General features: G+C 45.3%; 1 protein-coding gene across 1 annotated transcript; it reads right to left on the reverse strand.

Moving 5' to 3' along the window:
- Positions 1 to 3,254: 3,254 nt before the first annotated feature.
- Positions 3,255 to 14,376, reverse strand: tbrg4 (transforming growth factor beta regulator 4). The gene is made up of 11 exons (XM_015357293.2): positions 14,289 to 14,376; positions 12,576 to 13,088; positions 11,835 to 12,158; positions 11,481 to 11,655; positions 11,208 to 11,365; positions 9,978 to 10,088; positions 9,701 to 9,845; positions 8,498 to 8,734; positions 7,437 to 7,548; positions 7,013 to 7,127; positions 3,255 to 3,978 (listed from the first exon to the last, which is right to left on the reverse strand). Exons 2-11 carry the CDS (start codon positions 13,017 to 13,019, stop codon positions 3,877 to 3,879), a joined length of 1,923 nt encoding a protein of 640 aa, XP_015212779.2. The 5' UTR covers positions 13,020 to 13,088; positions 14,289 to 14,376; the 3' UTR covers positions 3,255 to 3,876.
- Positions 14,377 to 17,530: the final 3,154 nt, after the last annotated feature.

Below are 17,530 nucleotides of genomic sequence, written 5' to 3' on the forward strand. Positions count from 1 at the left end.
CAGCACCAAAAGACAAGCACAGACCAACACCTCTGTATTTGGTCGTCCTGTGCATCTCTTCTCGGTGGTTCTGAAATATATGGTATTCGGATGCATAATGCGCAGAAGATGAGCTATGGTTAGCAGAAGTGATGCACGAACAAAATGATCCTGAATGCCCCTACCCTTCGAAACAAAAATTAAAGGGTAGCATCCGCAGCTGTTTGCTTTGCGAATGCTGCCGAGATACTGTGCAGAGTGTGAGCTGTGGAGGGCCCCATGCCCTAGCTGGCTCTCACTGGTGCAGGCTGCACCTTGCCAAGTCTCATTCAAGACTGGCTGGCCTGTGCTGTTGTGCATATGTGCCCGGCCTTTTCTTTCTACCCTTTGCTGCTTTGCAGTTCAACCCATTCGCCAGATCTCTTTGTTATAGCAAATTACAGCTTTACAGGCTCCAACCTGCCCACCTCCCCCTTCTTTCCCAGTTTGACGTCAGCCTCGTGCTCAACAGCTCTTGATGCACCCTGGTAAGCAGATTTTCTGCAGGTGGGGGCAGCGGCATTTTAAGGATATTTTGAAGTACGGGGCTCAATCACAGCCGCGTCTTCAGGGTGAGCAGTTTAACTCTTGGCTGGCAGCAGCAGAGATGACTGCTCAGGTCAGGGCCTGCAACTGAGGATTATTAGACCCTCTCTGATCTGACTCCCCCTAAATGTTAGCTGGCTCACTCAAAAATGAGCATTGAAGTAATTAGAATGATTAAGGCCTGGATCTGGATCTTATATGGTCGCCTTTCAAAAGACACAAGTAAACACTTGAGTGCCCCATGCCTTGGCTGGCCTCACACACTGGTAGAGGAGGGAAGAAATTCCTTTCTGGCCAAGACTGAAATTCTGCGAGGACAACATGCGCATTAAGCAGCATCAGCTGGAACATTAGCTCAGATAGCATAACAGCACAGCAGTGGTCAAGGGAGAAAAAATATCCTAATCAAGACAAAATGCCATTTATAAAAAGGCAGTCCATTCTCCCACGAAGAAGGGTGACTCATATTAATCCCTTCACTGACAAAGAATTGACACTCCACCAGCTAGAGAAGAGTACCTGCAGATCAGGCCTAGCAGTGGCATGGGATTTATAACAGAGGCCCAGACAGTCTACATAACAGCATTTGTTGGGTTTTGAATGGATCTCAATATATAAATGCATGTGCAAACCTAGTTCTGAAGGAAAAGGAAATGAGTCATTTCAAGGAAAAGCTCTTTTTTGGTGGTGCCTGCACCAATACCTTTTAACTTTAAATATGCACAGGCAGCCTGCCTAATTTGTGTCCTTCAAGGAAGCAATCACTAAAACTTTTCACTTATCATCATAATTTCCCCTACAACATAAAAGTAGCCCAGAAATGCAAGTTTCCAAATTCAATTAAACATTTCTTCCTGAAGACAAAGTTCTATATGTTCATATTTATGGTACTCAAATTCCACAATCAGTTCTAGATTGGAATGCCTGATGTGATGGTTTAAACCAATTGTTGTACATCTATTACATGCACTCATTGTTACTCCTCTGCCCAGACAGGTCGCTGTCTTGATTACAGACTCTAAAGGGTTACAATGGGGGTAATGACGAGATGCCGATGCAGGAAGATTGCAGGTAGGGGCAACCTGCCCACAAATCTTTTTCGACTGGACTGATCACGCTGCCAGAAAATAGAGTACATCGCTCCCTCATGAAGCATTGAGAAAACCTGTCTGTGGCAATTTTTAAAGTTTAATTTCAGAGACCACAGGTCCCGAGGAAGCCAAATCTGGAATGAAATACTTCCAGCTTTATGGTTTGTCCGCTTCTGTCACGTGGTCCTGTTCACTGGACTGTTCCACACACAGGTGCAGTGCTAGCCAAAACGTACAGACCTCCAGCCCTTGGCTGAGTGAGTTCAGAAAGATGGGACCACATGGCAAGTCAAGGAGCACAGAGTGATACTCTTGTGCTTAACGGACTTGGAAGCGTCGGCCAGGTGTTCCTGGAGAGCTGCTCCCCTGATCATTTTCTAGAAGCATAAACAATTTGGAATAAAACCAAATGTGAGCCAAAAGCTCCACAATAACATAATTTCCCGGTTATTAACACACCCTGCTGGCCTCCAGGATCAGAGCTGACATGCCCTGTTCTAGACAAAGCTCCCTTACATACCGACCTGGCAATCAGTGTAAGTTGTCTAACGGGGTTTCAAACGCCCATGCCTGGGCACCCTTGTGCTACACTCCAGCCCATCTAAACTCAAATAAGAGAAGGATTATATCGCCATTGTACTAATAAGAAAAGCATATTATAAAGAAACACTAAACAGGCCTCTCTCGCACACAATAAACTAGATACTGAAGATTATGTTAAAACTGGAAGGGAAGAGACAAGCTGTCCCAAAATGTGTTCTGCTCATCTTGGAACATGGTACTATAATAACATTACCTACTTGAACTATGTTTTTGAAGCTGATATCAACCTCCTTCGTCCTGTTGTTCAGGTCACTGAACACATTTCTAAATTTGGCATTGTATTCTCATTAGCTTGAGAGCCCTTGAAAAACCGACGTTCAGGATCCCAGGTACATCCATCCATTTTCTAACTGCTTTATCCAGTACAGGGTTATGGGGGAGCCGAAGCCTATCCCAGTAAGCAACAGGCGCAAGGCAGGATACACCCTGGGCAGGACACCAGGTCATTGCAAGGCACGTCCAGACATACACTCACACCAGAGTCACTTTTCCCAGAAGCCAAATAACCTACCAGCATTTCTTTGGACTGTGAAAGGAAACTGGAGCATCTGGAAGAAACCCACAGAGAGAATATACAACAATGCTAACTACTGTGCCACCATGTTGGCCTATCATGGATACAACTTTAAACTGTAAACATTATTCTATGGATACAACATTTTACAGTTCTTCACCAACATAAAAACATGTATCAAGTCACCAAGGCAATGTTAAAATAAATCTTATTGCCACACTATATATTATTGGTTCTTGACAAGGTGTCCCAGACCCATTTTACTGTACCCTAAAAAGATAATGTCTTCACTGTCCTAAAGGACAGCACAGGAACCTAATCTGAATGGCTACCATAGATGTCACTCTCACTGTAGTGTACAGAGTTACGTAAGAAGCTGTGATATAATAGGGGTCTTCAGTGAACTCTTCCTGAAACTTGAGACATGCACCAGGACACACTCTTGGTGGTATTACACCAGACAGGAAAGAAAACTGCACCTCTAAAGAAATCAATTAAAAACTTTATTCTCACTGAAGGCAGCAGCCAAAGCATTAAAATAGTCAAATTAGGGTTTCTTCTTTTAATTGAGTCACTGAGAGCTGTGGAGTTTCCTTTCCATTTTAATTAGTTTGGTATTGAGTTCACATACACCACAAGCAGCCTGCACAGTTAACAATAACTTTATCTTGCAAGTATTATAACGTCACATGGCAGCTCTTACTTGCTGACAGCAAAGCAAGAGAGCTGGAAAACTCTTAACTCCCCTTTCAGCATCTTCTGCACAGTCACGCGGTATTTCTTTTGATGCACACTTTGTATCTGACTCTCCATCTCCGCTGGCTCAACCTACTATACATAGATACTGCATCCAAAACCAGGCTTCTGAATGCCTCCCTGTAGCCACATCTCCATGGGCAGAGGGAAATTCCCAGGTGGTTGTCATGACAACCTGAGTGGCATTCTAGAACTCAAACTATGGGCTGCAAGTGTTGCTGGGAATGCCTCTGATGGACAAACTCTTTGTGAGTACACAGAAATACAACTGCTTGCTTCTGTCTAATCCTTATTTTGTGTTTTCCTTTCAGCTGTTTCATTTAGGGAAATGACTCCGCTGTCCAGATGTTATTTGGCCATGTCCTCTGCCACTGCCTTCCCCATCTTGTCCTTCAGATAGGCCACCCTCTGCCAATCAGACTTCAGCTCCAGCCATTCATAGTAGGGTACCTTCAAGAGGACAAAATCGGAAAAAAGAAAAACACAATTACTGAACTGCAATCATTGGGCAAGGCTTCAACACCCTACTTTCTCAAAACAATTAACAGCAATGCTCAAGCTTAGCAGGATGGACAACCCCTCAATTACAAATAAACATCAATAAATGCCTTTTAGAAATAACTCGTTTTTAGATGAGGGTACAAACCACCCATTTATCAGCTCTTTCAGCCCAGGATGGTGCACAAGTGAGAATGACAAAGTCTATATTTTCCTATGACCTGTATCATGAGTTTCCACCCTGGTACACACAAATTCCTTCAGCAGATTTTCTCAATTGCACTTTCAATACTCTTATGGGCTGCTTGGAAATCCACAGAGCTACTGCCACAGTATAACAAACACCATTAGGACAAAGACCATAATAAAACACCCGGCACAAAATAGATCCAAGCACATCTGGCTCTGGTAGTTTTGGCTTGGTCATACAGAAAACCGATATTTATATCTTGGTTGTGGAAGTACTGCAGAGAAACTCGACGGCAGCATTTTTATGGGTGTTCACTTGGTCATGTCTGTGGTCAGCACACTCTTATCAGCAGGACTTGACATTGCTTCTTCTCTGCCCATTATTTGCCAGCACAGGGAGGTCTAATGCCATTAAGGAGTAACCCAGTTTCTCCACCAACCCCTGCCAAATTCTCTCTCGGCGTGCTGTAACTCAGATCTGCTGGGTCTGCTATTTAGGCCCTAATAACAAGCCCAATCTAACTGGCTTAATTTAGTGAATATCATCAGAGCCTGAGTTCTGGCTGAGGGGTAAGAGGATTGGCCTAGATAGAGATAACAGATTCTGTTGAAAGGAGCACAGAGCTGACCTCACTATTTATAACACTCATCACTGACGCATGTAGGAGGGAAGCTGAAAAGGTTTGCTGCGTGTGCGCGGTTACCCATGACACCGAAGCTGAACCTTTTTCAACACATTTATCCATCCGATGAATCAGCTTCAGCAGGGAAGAGCGAGGCATGAAATTATGTAGCCAATGACAGCAAGACTCTCATAGAATGTAGTTATATTTGTAGTCTTGGACAGACGTCTCATTCATTTTTAATTCAGTCTTGTACATGAGTGTGTTTAAAGTAGATGCTTCGCCCCAATGTAATATTTGTGTTGCAGTGCCCCTCCCCTCCCAGCGTATCACAGCTCTGCCTCCCTCTCACCCTCGTCTCTTTGCTAGAAGGAACCCAGCATCTGTGCAGCACTGGCTCTGCTCACAGATTACAAGTTTGCTTTGGGCACAACAACAGAATTTAATAGATCTCAGCTTTTTCTAAACCAGTCAGAGGCTCAGAACCAGACTGACAATCATTAAGTCCCCTATGCACACAAGAAAGGGCTCAAACAAGAGAGTTCACATAGCTCCCAACACCCATTGATCTGAGGATCACATTCTGAGGCTTCCTGATAGAAGCCAGGGTAGTGACTTCAGCCACATGACTGTTCTAGGCTCCAACAACCTTTTGAGTAAAAAAGTGCCACTAGTTCCCAATTTTAAATGCACTTCCTCTTAGCTGTCATTTGTGTCCTCTGGTATGACTTTTACTAGTAATTCAGAAGAAGGCCCCTGGGCAGGTTTTGTCAGTGATATACTGAGTTTTAACATGGCTCTTGTCACCAGGTGACTGGGATTGGAACTGGGATTGGAACTGGGATTGGAACTGGGATTGGAACTGGGATTGGAACTGGGATACCCCCCACCTCATTTTAGTTTTTATCCTTTAGTCCTAGTATGCCCGTTGAGCTTGAAGTTCGTTTTTTTTAATGGTAGTAGTTTTTATAGTGTCAGCCTTGACAAAAACAACAGAAAAAGAAAAAAACAATACCAGTCAGTCCCCAGATAATATGATAAGAACCGCACAAACTAAGTTACAGGAAACTCAGGATAGAACACACTCCCCCTCACCAAAAGCGGCTCAGCCACTAGGCTCATCTTGTAAAGGAGCTTGGAGAAGGATTATCCCTGCTGGTCTACTGGGCTGGAGGGGCACTGCAGTTTTCAAAACCTGTTGCTTCACTGTAACATTTCTGACAGCTGCTGCAGAAATGAAGTAAGATGCAATAAAGTCGGATACTGAACAGCATCTGTTGAGCGAATACTGCACTCAAAAATGTTCTGAAGGCCATTTTGGAAATAAAGTTACGTCAGTGTGGCTTCAGCTTTCCTCAGAGGGGTGGCCAATTGCTAAGGATCATGGCAGCAGTCAGAGGCTTGCTGAGGTATTGCATTTCCAGTAGTGCACTATAGATGCTGACAAGAGAAATAAATTTGATTTGCTTCAAGATACAGAGGGTACCTTTTATGAGTCTCCTCGTTTCACACGGACATCGTCAACTAATTAACGAAACAATTTATTACACATCTCACAGATCCACACTTAAATTCAAGGCAGCAAAACCCAGCAACATAGGCCGAGCAGGTTCCCTGGCAGGCGCTATAATACGCAATGACATCACACCACAGTCCTTTGCGTTGCCCTCCTTACAGTCTGTAAGTTTTAAAAGTGGACTCATTGCTGGTGCATATATTTTAACTTAATGTGTGTAATACTTAAACCACAGGTGGGAAAATCAAGCGTTGGTGCAAATTTAATTGCTTTTTGCAAGAAGCAATGTATTAGTCTCGCTGGGCAAACAGACGTGATAAAGCAAATCAGAAGTGATGAACAGGCCATAACACACTTGTCAATTATTTCCATTTCTTGTTTTACACTAAATATACACATCAGATGCATTATAAGTATATACATGTGTTTGAACTGTATGTGCTGGAAACAGATCTCAAGCTTAATTACATCAATCCTAATGGATATTAATTCCCATGTATATGTCACAACCTGGACTGGGATCCTTTGTAGCTGGAATTTCTGCTGTTTTTTTGTTTGAATGGCATAATCTGACTGTTTTATAACATGGCATCACAGTCCCAGTTATGACTTCTAGAGAGCACACCCCCCTGCACACACACACACACTTCTTTCTCACCTCCACAGTGAGGAAACCAGCCAGCTGTAGGTGGCGCCGCTGCATCACGAATCGCCCCAGCAGGTCTTTGCTCCGTGAGCCATAATTAGGGAATTCCCCAGCCAGGAACGCAATCCTGCACATCGACATTGATTTCGGGTGAATAGGATACAAATCAATCAGGAAATGGCAATGCGTTTTGCATTCATCTCGCGTCATAAGAAGAGTCACTGTTTTCTAAAAAGGTGGCTGCCAGCGTCAGACTGGCAGGAATCAGGATAGGGCTTGAGTTGTCAGGGCACAGTGCCTTACTGTAGAAGCGGAAGAGACAGTGGGAAGGTGGAGGAGGGTGGCATGGCACATGGCAGGGAGGAAACAAAGCAGCCAGGAAAGAGGGAGAAGGCGGAGGGGTGTCGAGGGGCGACGCCAGGCACAGGCGGCTCACCTCCTGGCTCCGTTGGGGAGCGGTGTGGGCCCCCCGGCCCCCGGGAGGTGGGGGGCCTTCAGGGTCTCCAGGTTCATTGGCTTATTCTCCGAATCCAGAACCAGTTCTCCGTCTGCAGAGCGACCAGGCAATAAAACATCAGCGTCTGTCCACTACAGCCACATTAACACAACAGGAGGATCTGTCTCTCAGGCACATCACCCCACTGGGCTGCAGCTCACTCAGCTTTTTCAAGGCAGTGCCCACAGCAAACTAATTAAAGGGAACACTTGCCTTGCAAGACCTTACCATTGCTGAAGATTAAAAATGAAGGGGGTGTTGTGACGCCCTAATATGGCAGCATGGAGCACAGACTGTCCAGAAAACTTTCTGTGGAACCTGACTGGAGGCTTGTACTTAATAGGAAGGATATAAACTGGGCCCTTATTGTCCTCAATTAGTGTAACATTTACATCACTTATTTACAAGTGGAATTATATCAAATTAAAAGACAATACAATTAACCCAAAACTATAATCTAAACAAGACAGTTACTACTTTTAACATCAGGCAGTGCAACCTGCTTTACCTTCTGTCTAAATCTTCCAGAAATACAGTCTCACAGTTAATCATTTCTGTGAGCTTATGAGACAACCAGTACATCCGACAGCCTCCCCAGCCTGGCTTGAGTTAATGCTGTCATTTACGACAGATAAGAATGAGAAATCTGCTTCGTAATTTCATATTTCTGCTTGCTTTTCTTACACTTTCAGCCCAGGGCCACACCAGACTACAGTTACCCATGACTTTCACAGTTAAGCACTAGAACTCCACTAGATCACGATTGTTTTAAACATGATACAGTAAATGACTGAAGCAGGGTTTAAAGCTCAATGCCAAAAATACCACATGTAAGGTGCTTAACTCTGACTTCACACGTTCGCAGTCAAAGCAAGCCACAGGAGAGCAAAGTAAATGGGCTCTATGTGTGTAGTAACCAGGAGCTTGGTTAACCTACAAAAGTTGACCAGGATGGACCCGAGCAGCAGCAAAGCCAGTGTCAGCCCTCTCCCCAGGCTCACCAATGGTCCAGCCGTACACAGTGCTGACAGCGGTCCGGTACGTGCCCTCCTGCCCCGCCACCAGGCTGCGGAGCGCCTCGTGCAGGCTGCTCTGCAGGGGTGTAGGCTGGCTCCTGGAGGCCTCGGCGGGGGGAGCGGGCGGTGGTGTCCCCAGAAGCTCCCCGTACTCCAACTGTGCCGTTGCCACGATGTGGGCCAGCTTCAGCCTGTAGTTCTGAGTGCGGGAGGGACTGCCACCTGGAACACAAACTCACACAGGGTCAGAGCGCCGCCATGGCAACAGGCACATGAGAACTGTGTGTCAATACAAGGAAGCATCCTGCTTTTAGGAGCTGAGCACGCTGGGATGGAAGGCGCTATATAAATGCAGGGAATTAGTATTACCATTTCAATTTTTTTGAAGGATTGCTATCAACCACTTTCCACAACGTGGTGGGGTACTTCTAGTCTCCACAACTCGTACTTTCATTTTAAAGATGCCTGTTCTCAGCTTTAGATAAAAAAAGGGTTGGAGTTGTCCATATTTTAAGGATTCTGTGAATATGAACCAAGTTTCCACAAAGTCGTCTCTGTTCAGGGCAAAAGACATGCAGTTCTTTTAACATCTCAATTTAGGTCACACCTTTCAAGTGAAGTGTCATCCAAATAAGTTTCAGTCTTATTTAAATTCTCATTTGAGTTTCTATCCATGGTTTTCAGAAATGTGTTGTACAAATTCAGATTCGCTGCCCCTAGCTTCAGTGTTTTCCCAATTATGGATGTGGAATGTTTTTATCTGCTTTTTTCAATGCACAGGATTATGCTGGATGTCCACTTGAGCAAGGAGCACCTGCATCCCGACTAACCACTACATGAGACGATGCCTACAGTTTGTGTACAGATCTAAAGGAACACCTTATTGACCCGAACACCATCCTGCACTGCCCTCTCCTGGGCACACTTGGAATGACACGGTACAGATGCAGAAGAAATGCAAAAGATCACTAAGATTTAGTCACAAATATAGAAGGCCACGTATCTCTGACCTCACCAGGTGCCAATCTGTTTTTCTCAACAGAAATGAGAAGGGGAAGGACAGTTTTATCATACCCAAAAATGAGCTTCTAAATTAGAATTTAAGAGCAGGAGCACATGGCTACAGGAAGAAAGAGGGAAATGGCTGCAGAGCGGTGGACCGGAGAGTGTGTGTGGACAGAAGCTCACCCGTCAGCCTGCTCTGAAAGCCTGGCTCCAGCACTGGCCGCAAGTCCTGTGGCCTGGCCTGCTGCAAAATACACAGTGACCACACCACATCCGTCTGGAGGAACGGCTCCAGCTGGGTCAAAGCACCCTCCAGACCAGCATGGACCTGCTCACAGAAACACAGTCCCTCAGATCAACCACACAGTGCAGCAATGCGCCCTTGTGAAATCCCCAAGTCTGCCCCCGGGACCTGAAGGAGGGCCTGTCAACAAGCCCATCCTGGCCGAGCTGTGCCTACCTTACTATAGAAGGCAACATCCTTGCTGGGCTGGAAGTTGAGCCGAGCAAATGCCATAAGAAGGTTGCACAGCTGGGTGGTGCTGTAGTTTTCGCTGCACTGCAGGAAATTCTGTGATGAGAGAAAGTTAGAGAACACAGGGTTCGGGTGTGAATTTGAATACGCGAGGATTGGACGACAGCAAATCAGAATCCTATTGCTCATCAGCTGGATCTATTACAAGCTTTACAAGCTGTACTGATGAAACTGAAATGCAGTGTATCTAATGATGACGGCTGTTTCTGCACAAAGAAACTTGTTCGGGAGAGCTTTTTTTGAAGTGGGAATGCTATTGCACTGGGGCAGTCCCACTCTCTCGACCTCAGAATCCTGGGTCCAGTGGTACGAGTACTCGTCATGACTGGAGACTTCCTTAATTGCAGTGGATGGCCATGACGCCTTTCTGTGCCTTGTCATGCCCTTCGCTTTCCACAGAGCAAGCGTTGCAACAGTATAGTGTCCCATCACACCATACTGGGGCATTAGGACTTACATGGACCACAGGGTAAGCACCCCCTGCTGGCCCCACTAACACCTCTTCCAGCAGCAACCTTAGCTTTCCCAGGAGGTCTCCCATCCAGGTACTGACCAGGCTCACCCCTGCTTAGCTGCTGGCAGTGTATCCAATACTATTCTGGGTTTGTCCATTTGTCTGCCCAAGCTTATGCAGAACAGGAAAAATTTTAAGAATCTGCAGTCTGCTATGGATTATAACTCCTCTGCAAATGATCTTGGTCCCCATAGGACACACCAGGTCCTGTTTGGTATATTCTGTGCTTATCAAGAATCCTCCTTTGATTTGAGCAGGAATTTCAACAAGGGATGTCAGTAAGACACTTAAGAGAGCAATGTAGGGCAGTGAGAAGCAGACAGAAGTAGGGACACACCAAACTCCACTGTATTGTTACTGTAATATGAACTTATGGCTGGTGAACCTTAAAGTAAATGTATAATGCTTTGCTATGGGCAAGTCTTAACTTGAATGCCAAGGCTTTCAAATGTTAAACAATTCTGTAAGGGTCAGTGTGGAATTGTTAATTTCGTTATCTACTTTTTCACCTTCTAAAGGTCTTTTGTTGCAAATGTAAGCTGAAACCCACGTAACCCTATCAGGTACGCTGTAGCTGTGTTTTCAGAAGAAGAGAATGAAGAGAACAGACAGAGAAGGTGGAGAGTGGGGCAGGGACAGACCTCGGTGAAGCTCTCGAATAGCGGAAGATGTAGCCACTTGAGCAAAGAGAAGGACTTGGCGCAACTCGCCACATCACCGGGGCTCATCTCAGGCAGCCTTGGCAGCAGGTCACCCGCGATCCTCTGGAACACCTGGGTCTGCTGGAAATTGAGCTTTCCTACCAGGGGTCAAGGGAAGGGAGAAATCCATCAAAGGTGCAAGGAGCTCCGGTGCTTGTTAGCGGCACACAAGGTATCCTCTTTTCCTCAATCTCTCCCTCCCTCCTTCCTCACCGTAAGAGAAGGCGAGGTCGATGAGCAGGGGCGTGCGGAGCTCCAGGCCAGGTTTTTGCAGCAGGTGGTAGGACAGCGCCCTCAACAGGGGCACCGAGCGCCGGCCCTGAGCTGCCAGGGACACAGCCACCCGCCGTGTCTCCTCCGGGCCGAACCTCTCGGCCAGCTCCAGAGCCTGGGAGAGAGGGAGAGGGAGAGAGAGAGAGATAATTAGTGGGATCTGCAGAGGAGGATATTAAATGCTGCACAAACTAAACTAGACGGGGCTATTTAAGAAAAGTCACATTCAAATCGAACAGAAGGCAGGAGAGAAAGAATTTCCAAGCAGTGCATCCCCCCCTTCCCGCTCCTCACCTTGTCCTCCAGCCTGTCCATGAGGGAGGCGGACAGATGTCCCACCTTCATCATCAGGAGGGATAAAGTGCGCGGGTCACTGATCTCCGTCCAGCGCAGCTCCAGCTGCTTCAGCACGTCCCTCAGCAGCGCCCCCTCCTGCCCGCTGTGCTGGCGCACACTGCACCACTCTGCCAGCGCCGCCAGCTGCCTGTAGCTGAACCGCCGGAGCCGCCAATGGGCCTCCGTCTGCAGAGAGCGCAGCACAGGAGCCCCAGGGGCCACACCCAGTCGGGACAGGGCCCTCAGGAGAGACACCAGAGAGCCGTTCCACACTGTGGACACCTGGAAAGCACAGCAAAGGTACTTACACAGGCACACGTGTGGCGTTCAGACTTCCAGACACACACCCGCGCTGCCCCACTCTCCACTGTAGCACCCTGAGCCAACTGTGTGAGAGTGCACAGCACAATCTATTAACCCCGTTCTACGTTTCTAATTGTTACAATTAAAATCACTGACAAAATATTAAAACATTAAAAAAAAAACAAGCGAGAACAAATTCTGCAACTCACAGATTTGGCAATGTTCAATGCCACTTCACCATTCTGTGCAGTAGAGCAGTGGATTGGTGTTCTCTATAACTGTATTTGACCTGTTACTTAGTGGGTTAAGCTGCATTGAGATCTCATGTTCTAGCTGCTGTTATTGGCCAGCTGCACACAGGCAGTTGGAGGTGCTGCTCGCCCTGGGCGCTCTTACCTGGGAGTTGACTGTGTGCAGCAGGTCTTGGAATCTGGAGTCGTAAAGGAGATCGTCCGTGTCAGAGCCGCCCTTCTCTCCCCCCTGGGCGGCCTGCCTGTCGCCCGCGAGGCGTGCCAGGTGCACGACGGCAATGGCGGCCTGGTTCGCTTTGCCGCCCCGTTCTGCCCACAGCTGCAGCAGTTCCTGCGGGGAGCGGGCCTGTTCCAGCAGCTGGTCCAGCTCGGTGCGCTCCGGGGCCTTGGGGTAGGATTCCTCCGCCGCCGCCACGCCGTGCCCATCGCAGAGCGCCCGGAGTGGACCCAGGGAGGGGAGCCGCCAGGCCACAATCCACAGGGGCTCTGAAGGGGGAGGGAGGGCCAGGGGCCGTCCCTGGATGGCAGGAACACGAGTGCATTGGGCACCCAAGAGCCGGGTGCAGCGGGCTAAAAATCGCGTGGTCATCAGGAGCTCTCTCTCAGGCGCTGTCACTGCCTTCACAAGCAAAGAACTAGACTCCTCATCTCACTGAACCTGCAGGGGAACAATCGAAGCCAGATCCGGTTGTCAGGAATACTTCTGCTTATACAGGGAATTGGATATGAAGGATTTGTAAAGACTTGCTAGACAGAGGTCTTCAATAAACGGCTCTTAGAAATGGGAAGAAATAGCCCTGTCTGAGCATAGGCCAAACATACACAGTCTGCAGCCTGAACACACGGCATAGCTGTGATGACACCAGTGCAGTTCTGGGTCATTTGCCGTCTCACTGACTCGGATATCGCCGCCTATTAACAGTTCCAACAGTAAGAAAATGGGAGAGTTACAGATACACAATAGTCCTCGGCACTCATGGACACATCAGCCATGGGCTGAAAGGGAATCTGCAGGCCCTGCACTGAGTGAACAGGAAATATACCGGGACTAATACACTTGGTCCCCCAGTCAGGTTAACAAAATTTAAGCAGATTAAGGTATGAAATTCACGACCTTGCAAGCACGGAACACAACTGGCACTTCTTAAATAAATGCTAATTCGTTTAAATAATTAACATACTTGTTAAACTGAAAACATGCAATGCAGTAATTTCCCCAGTCAATACAGTGACCCAGTGGGACGTAAAATGTTCAAATCTTAACGAGGAACAACTACACCCTTCTGGAGACACTCAACAGGGCAAACGGACGGAGAATTGATGGATGATTGGCGATTGGGATTAGGGGAGACTGGGGGGTAAATTAGGGCTAGGGAGAAACACTTCGCGATTCTGTTAATGTTGCAGCCTCTGGTTCCAAGATCATGGACAAGTAATGCATGTTATTATGAAAATTATGAGATCGCTTATTAATTTCGCTAATCGTTATCGTGTATGTATATTCATCATCCTCTTTCTACATTGTACATAGTGACAATCACCTAAAGACAACCACAGGACCATTGTACAGCTCTCCAGACTCCGTACAGTACGTGAAAGCCCTTGTGTACTATGTTTCAAAATGTAGTGTCCAACAATTCATGTTGTAGTGACAGTAGAATTGATCTATTGCACAACCTGATGCGGAAACACTCCGTTCTGACCTTGCCGGTTACACTGCCCTTACTTACTGACTATCGAACAAGACTGCACATTAAATATGTGCTTAACGCCACACAACCATTCGTTACTCATCACCCAACCTCTAAATTTAAAAATAAGGTTGAGGTGTAATATAATTCTTAAACAATATACTCACCTTATTGGTCGAAGGAAGCAACATTCACATGGCCTCCAAACGCAAATGTCGCAGATTGATTTCGTCACTAGTAAGCAGGGAATCGCTGTCCTCCTCACGTGATATGGGTATCAAATTGAACTGAGGAAGACTTAAAGGGATTTTTGTCTGATTTAAAGGGTTTTTCGATCTGAAAGTACACTTTACAACTTTGAGAAAGCACAGATACTTTGTGAGATTTACATCTTACAGAGCAAACGGTTGACTACTTCTCATTTTTCGACATTTAAGAAGTTTTAAGTCATAGAAGCATCTGGTGATCACTTAAACATTACAGAACTACACAACTTTTTTTAAGTTAGTTCTGTTTATTTAAGTATAGTTTGTAAACGCAGTGAAAGGTAGGAACTCCAGGTAGTTTGTATTTTGTGGAGCATATAATAAAAAAACACACATAGAAGATTTCGAATTTACTGTTCCTTATAAAAAATGTTCGGTTCAAATGTTTTGGCTGATTTTTTTTTAATGACTGTGTACTCAAAACATTCAGCCAGATCCAGAAAGAGTTACAGGACGAGCAACAATCCTGCTTATCCTTATGAGATGGGGAAATTAAAATGAAGACCTACTTGTGAAACCTAAACCTTTTTATATCCTGCTCTGAAATCTCTTGTAAGATTTAATTTTAATACATCTTGTGATCTAACATGTGGGGGCTTACCCTGAAATCCATTGAAAGGATTCTGCCAATTCTTGCAGTTGCTGAGGCATTTCAGAGTCCACCATGATCTAAAATCTAGTGATGAAATGGCCTAATCTGTAATACCATGCCTGTTAAGTAGGTGGCAATATCATATTTCATTGGAGTTTATAAAGAATTGAGAGCTTCAGGTGTGTAGCTCTTTTAACATCACCATTCATCTATCACCTTCTATCGAACTCCAAGATTAATGCTTCAAGTAGGGTGCCTCTTTTTGAACTGGTCTGTGAAGCACAATGTACTGTAAGTAGAATCTCTGGGTCATTCATCCATCCATTTTCTAGCCACTTTATATAATTCAGGGTCAAGGGGAGCCAGAGCCTATCCCAGCAAGCAAAAGGCACAAGACAGGGAACATCCTGGATGAGACACCCCTACTCTTTTTGAGAAAAGCCCTGGGATTTTTAATGACCACCGAGAGTCAGGACCTCGGTTTTACGTCTCATCCGAAGGACGGCGCCTGTTTTACAGTATAGTGTCCCTGCCACTATACTGGGGCATTAGGACCCACATGGACCACAGGGTGAGCACCCCCTGCTGGCCCCACTAACACCTCTTCCAGCAGCAACCTTAGTTTTTCCCAGGAGGACTCCCATCCAGGTACTGACACCTGCTGAGCTTCAGTGGGCTGCCAGTTGACAGTTGCAGAGTGATATGGCTCACAAACGAAACATTCTCACAAATTTGCTAAACATTCTAACTAGGTGTGAACTTCGCATGCAATAAGAACTTTCCGAACGGCGGGGATTAATATACCAGAATATCTTTGGACTGTGAGAAGAAACCAGAGCACCTGGTGAAAACAGTAAGTTCCCCAGAAATTGAACCTGGGGCCTCAGCACAGCAAGGCAATGCTAACCACTGCACCACCAAGCCAGCCATGTCTGTCTTAAATAACATTAAATCAGACTGTGTGTTCATTGCTTAACACTATTCTCCCATAAGAGAAAGCAGGCTTCAATGTCATTTAACTAAAGTATTGAAGCAGAGATTCAGGTTTTTTTAACATGAGGAAGAAGGACATGGGGAAAGTCCAGCTGTGCATGTTTATTACACCCAAAGTTCAGATCATGAATACAAACAGCTCTTTAAAAACAAGCAATGTAAGTGGGCAGTCCATTCAAGGTCAGACCAGAGTTTTGTATTTTATCCCACTAGTCTCAGCATAAGCTTAATTGTACCCTTTTTAAAATACAAGTCAAAATAAAACTAATGCATGTAGCAAAAAAAATGATTATAAGTACAAATGCACCTCATTCAACATTTATAATGCTCTGCTTGTGTCATTTGACTGTATTCTTCTTTTCTAGACATTACAAATAAAAGAGTATATATACAGTACTGTTGTAATTCTGCTGATATTAATTGTGAGAAGACATTTAATTCTAATGTTGTTACTTCTGAAGTTGCCTGATACATAGTTATTATCCCCCTGCTCTTTTGTTAGGGATGATAACCACATTTTTTTTTACTTTTCTTTTTTCATATTCTTTGTATTGGTTTTTAGATTCACCCTACACAACTAAGAATCACTTTACAGGATTAGAACAGACAGGTGCTCTCTCAAGTATCTCCTGGGTTTAATTCTCCATGCGGTGTGTTACAAACAACATTTTCTTACTCAGAAACAGGAAGTTAGCTATCTGTAATAAATGTTTTCTCTCTGTCTCTACTGTGTACTGTCTATACTCAGGAGTCTGACAGGAGTCATGCTATAATTCTACCTGTCAGATGACTGAGCTCTACCACTACCACTGGCTCACACTGATGTTGTTTTCTCAAACTGCTTGTCTGACGTTTTTTTGAAAACGTTAATGTTTCTTAACTTGTTGTTTTGGCTGCTGTTCTGTGTTTATGTTTTTGGTGATTCCTTTAATATCTTTGTATTGTAGCATACATGCAAGTAAGCATTTCATTGCACTTGTCCATATGACAAATCAGCTAAACTGAACTAAACTAGTCTTAGCTTTGTTCTCACTAGTAGTTCACTATGTAATAATCCATCCATTTTCTAACCACTTTCTCCAATACAGGGTCAAGGGGAGTTGGAGTCTATCCAGGATGGGACACCAGTCCATTGCTGTGCACACACTCACAGCAGCGCCAATTTTCCCAGGAGTCAATTAACACACCAGTATGTTTTTGGACTGTGGGAGGAAACCGGAGCACCCAAAGGAAACCCACACAAACACATTACAAAACAAATTCCACATAAGTAACATCCCAGGAATTGAACACAGGGCCCCAGAGCTACAATGATCAATAACAACCACTGCACCAATGTGCTGCCAATTTATAACCACAAACTGCTCATTTATTATGAAGTGTAAGGCAACTAGGAAACCCGTGTGATCTTGAGAAGCCATCCGATAATGGCTTGGCTTTCTTTCTTAGTTGGATAAGCTAATATTTGTAAGAGGAAACTCTTCTTTTCTAGTTCTAGAGTATTATGGAAAGTCCCAAGAACAGTATTTTGTTCGTTGGTGTTACAAGGAACTATACA

This window comes from Lepisosteus oculatus, chromosome 10, assembly GCF_040954835.1.
Source record: "Lepisosteus oculatus isolate fLepOcu1 chromosome 10, fLepOcu1.hap2, whole genome shotgun sequence".
Taxonomy (NCBI): Eukaryota; Metazoa; Chordata; class Actinopteri; order Semionotiformes; family Lepisosteidae; genus Lepisosteus; species Lepisosteus oculatus.

Excerpts from the sequence above, each read along its gene's own strand:
- tbrg4 (XM_015357293.2), bottom strand. The coding sequence starts at position 13,019 with ATGACCACGCGATTTTTAGCCCGCTGCACCCGGCTCTTGGGTGCCCAA. Across the intron at positions 7,128-7,436 it reads CTCCCCAACGGAGCCAGGAG|GATTGCGTTCCTGGCTGGGG; the intron begins GTGAGCCGCCTG and ends GTCGATGTGCAG. Across the intron at positions 3,979-7,012 it reads CTGGTTTCCTCACTGTGGAG|GTACCCTACTATGAATGGCT; the intron begins GTGAGAAAGAAG and ends GTCCTCTTGAAG.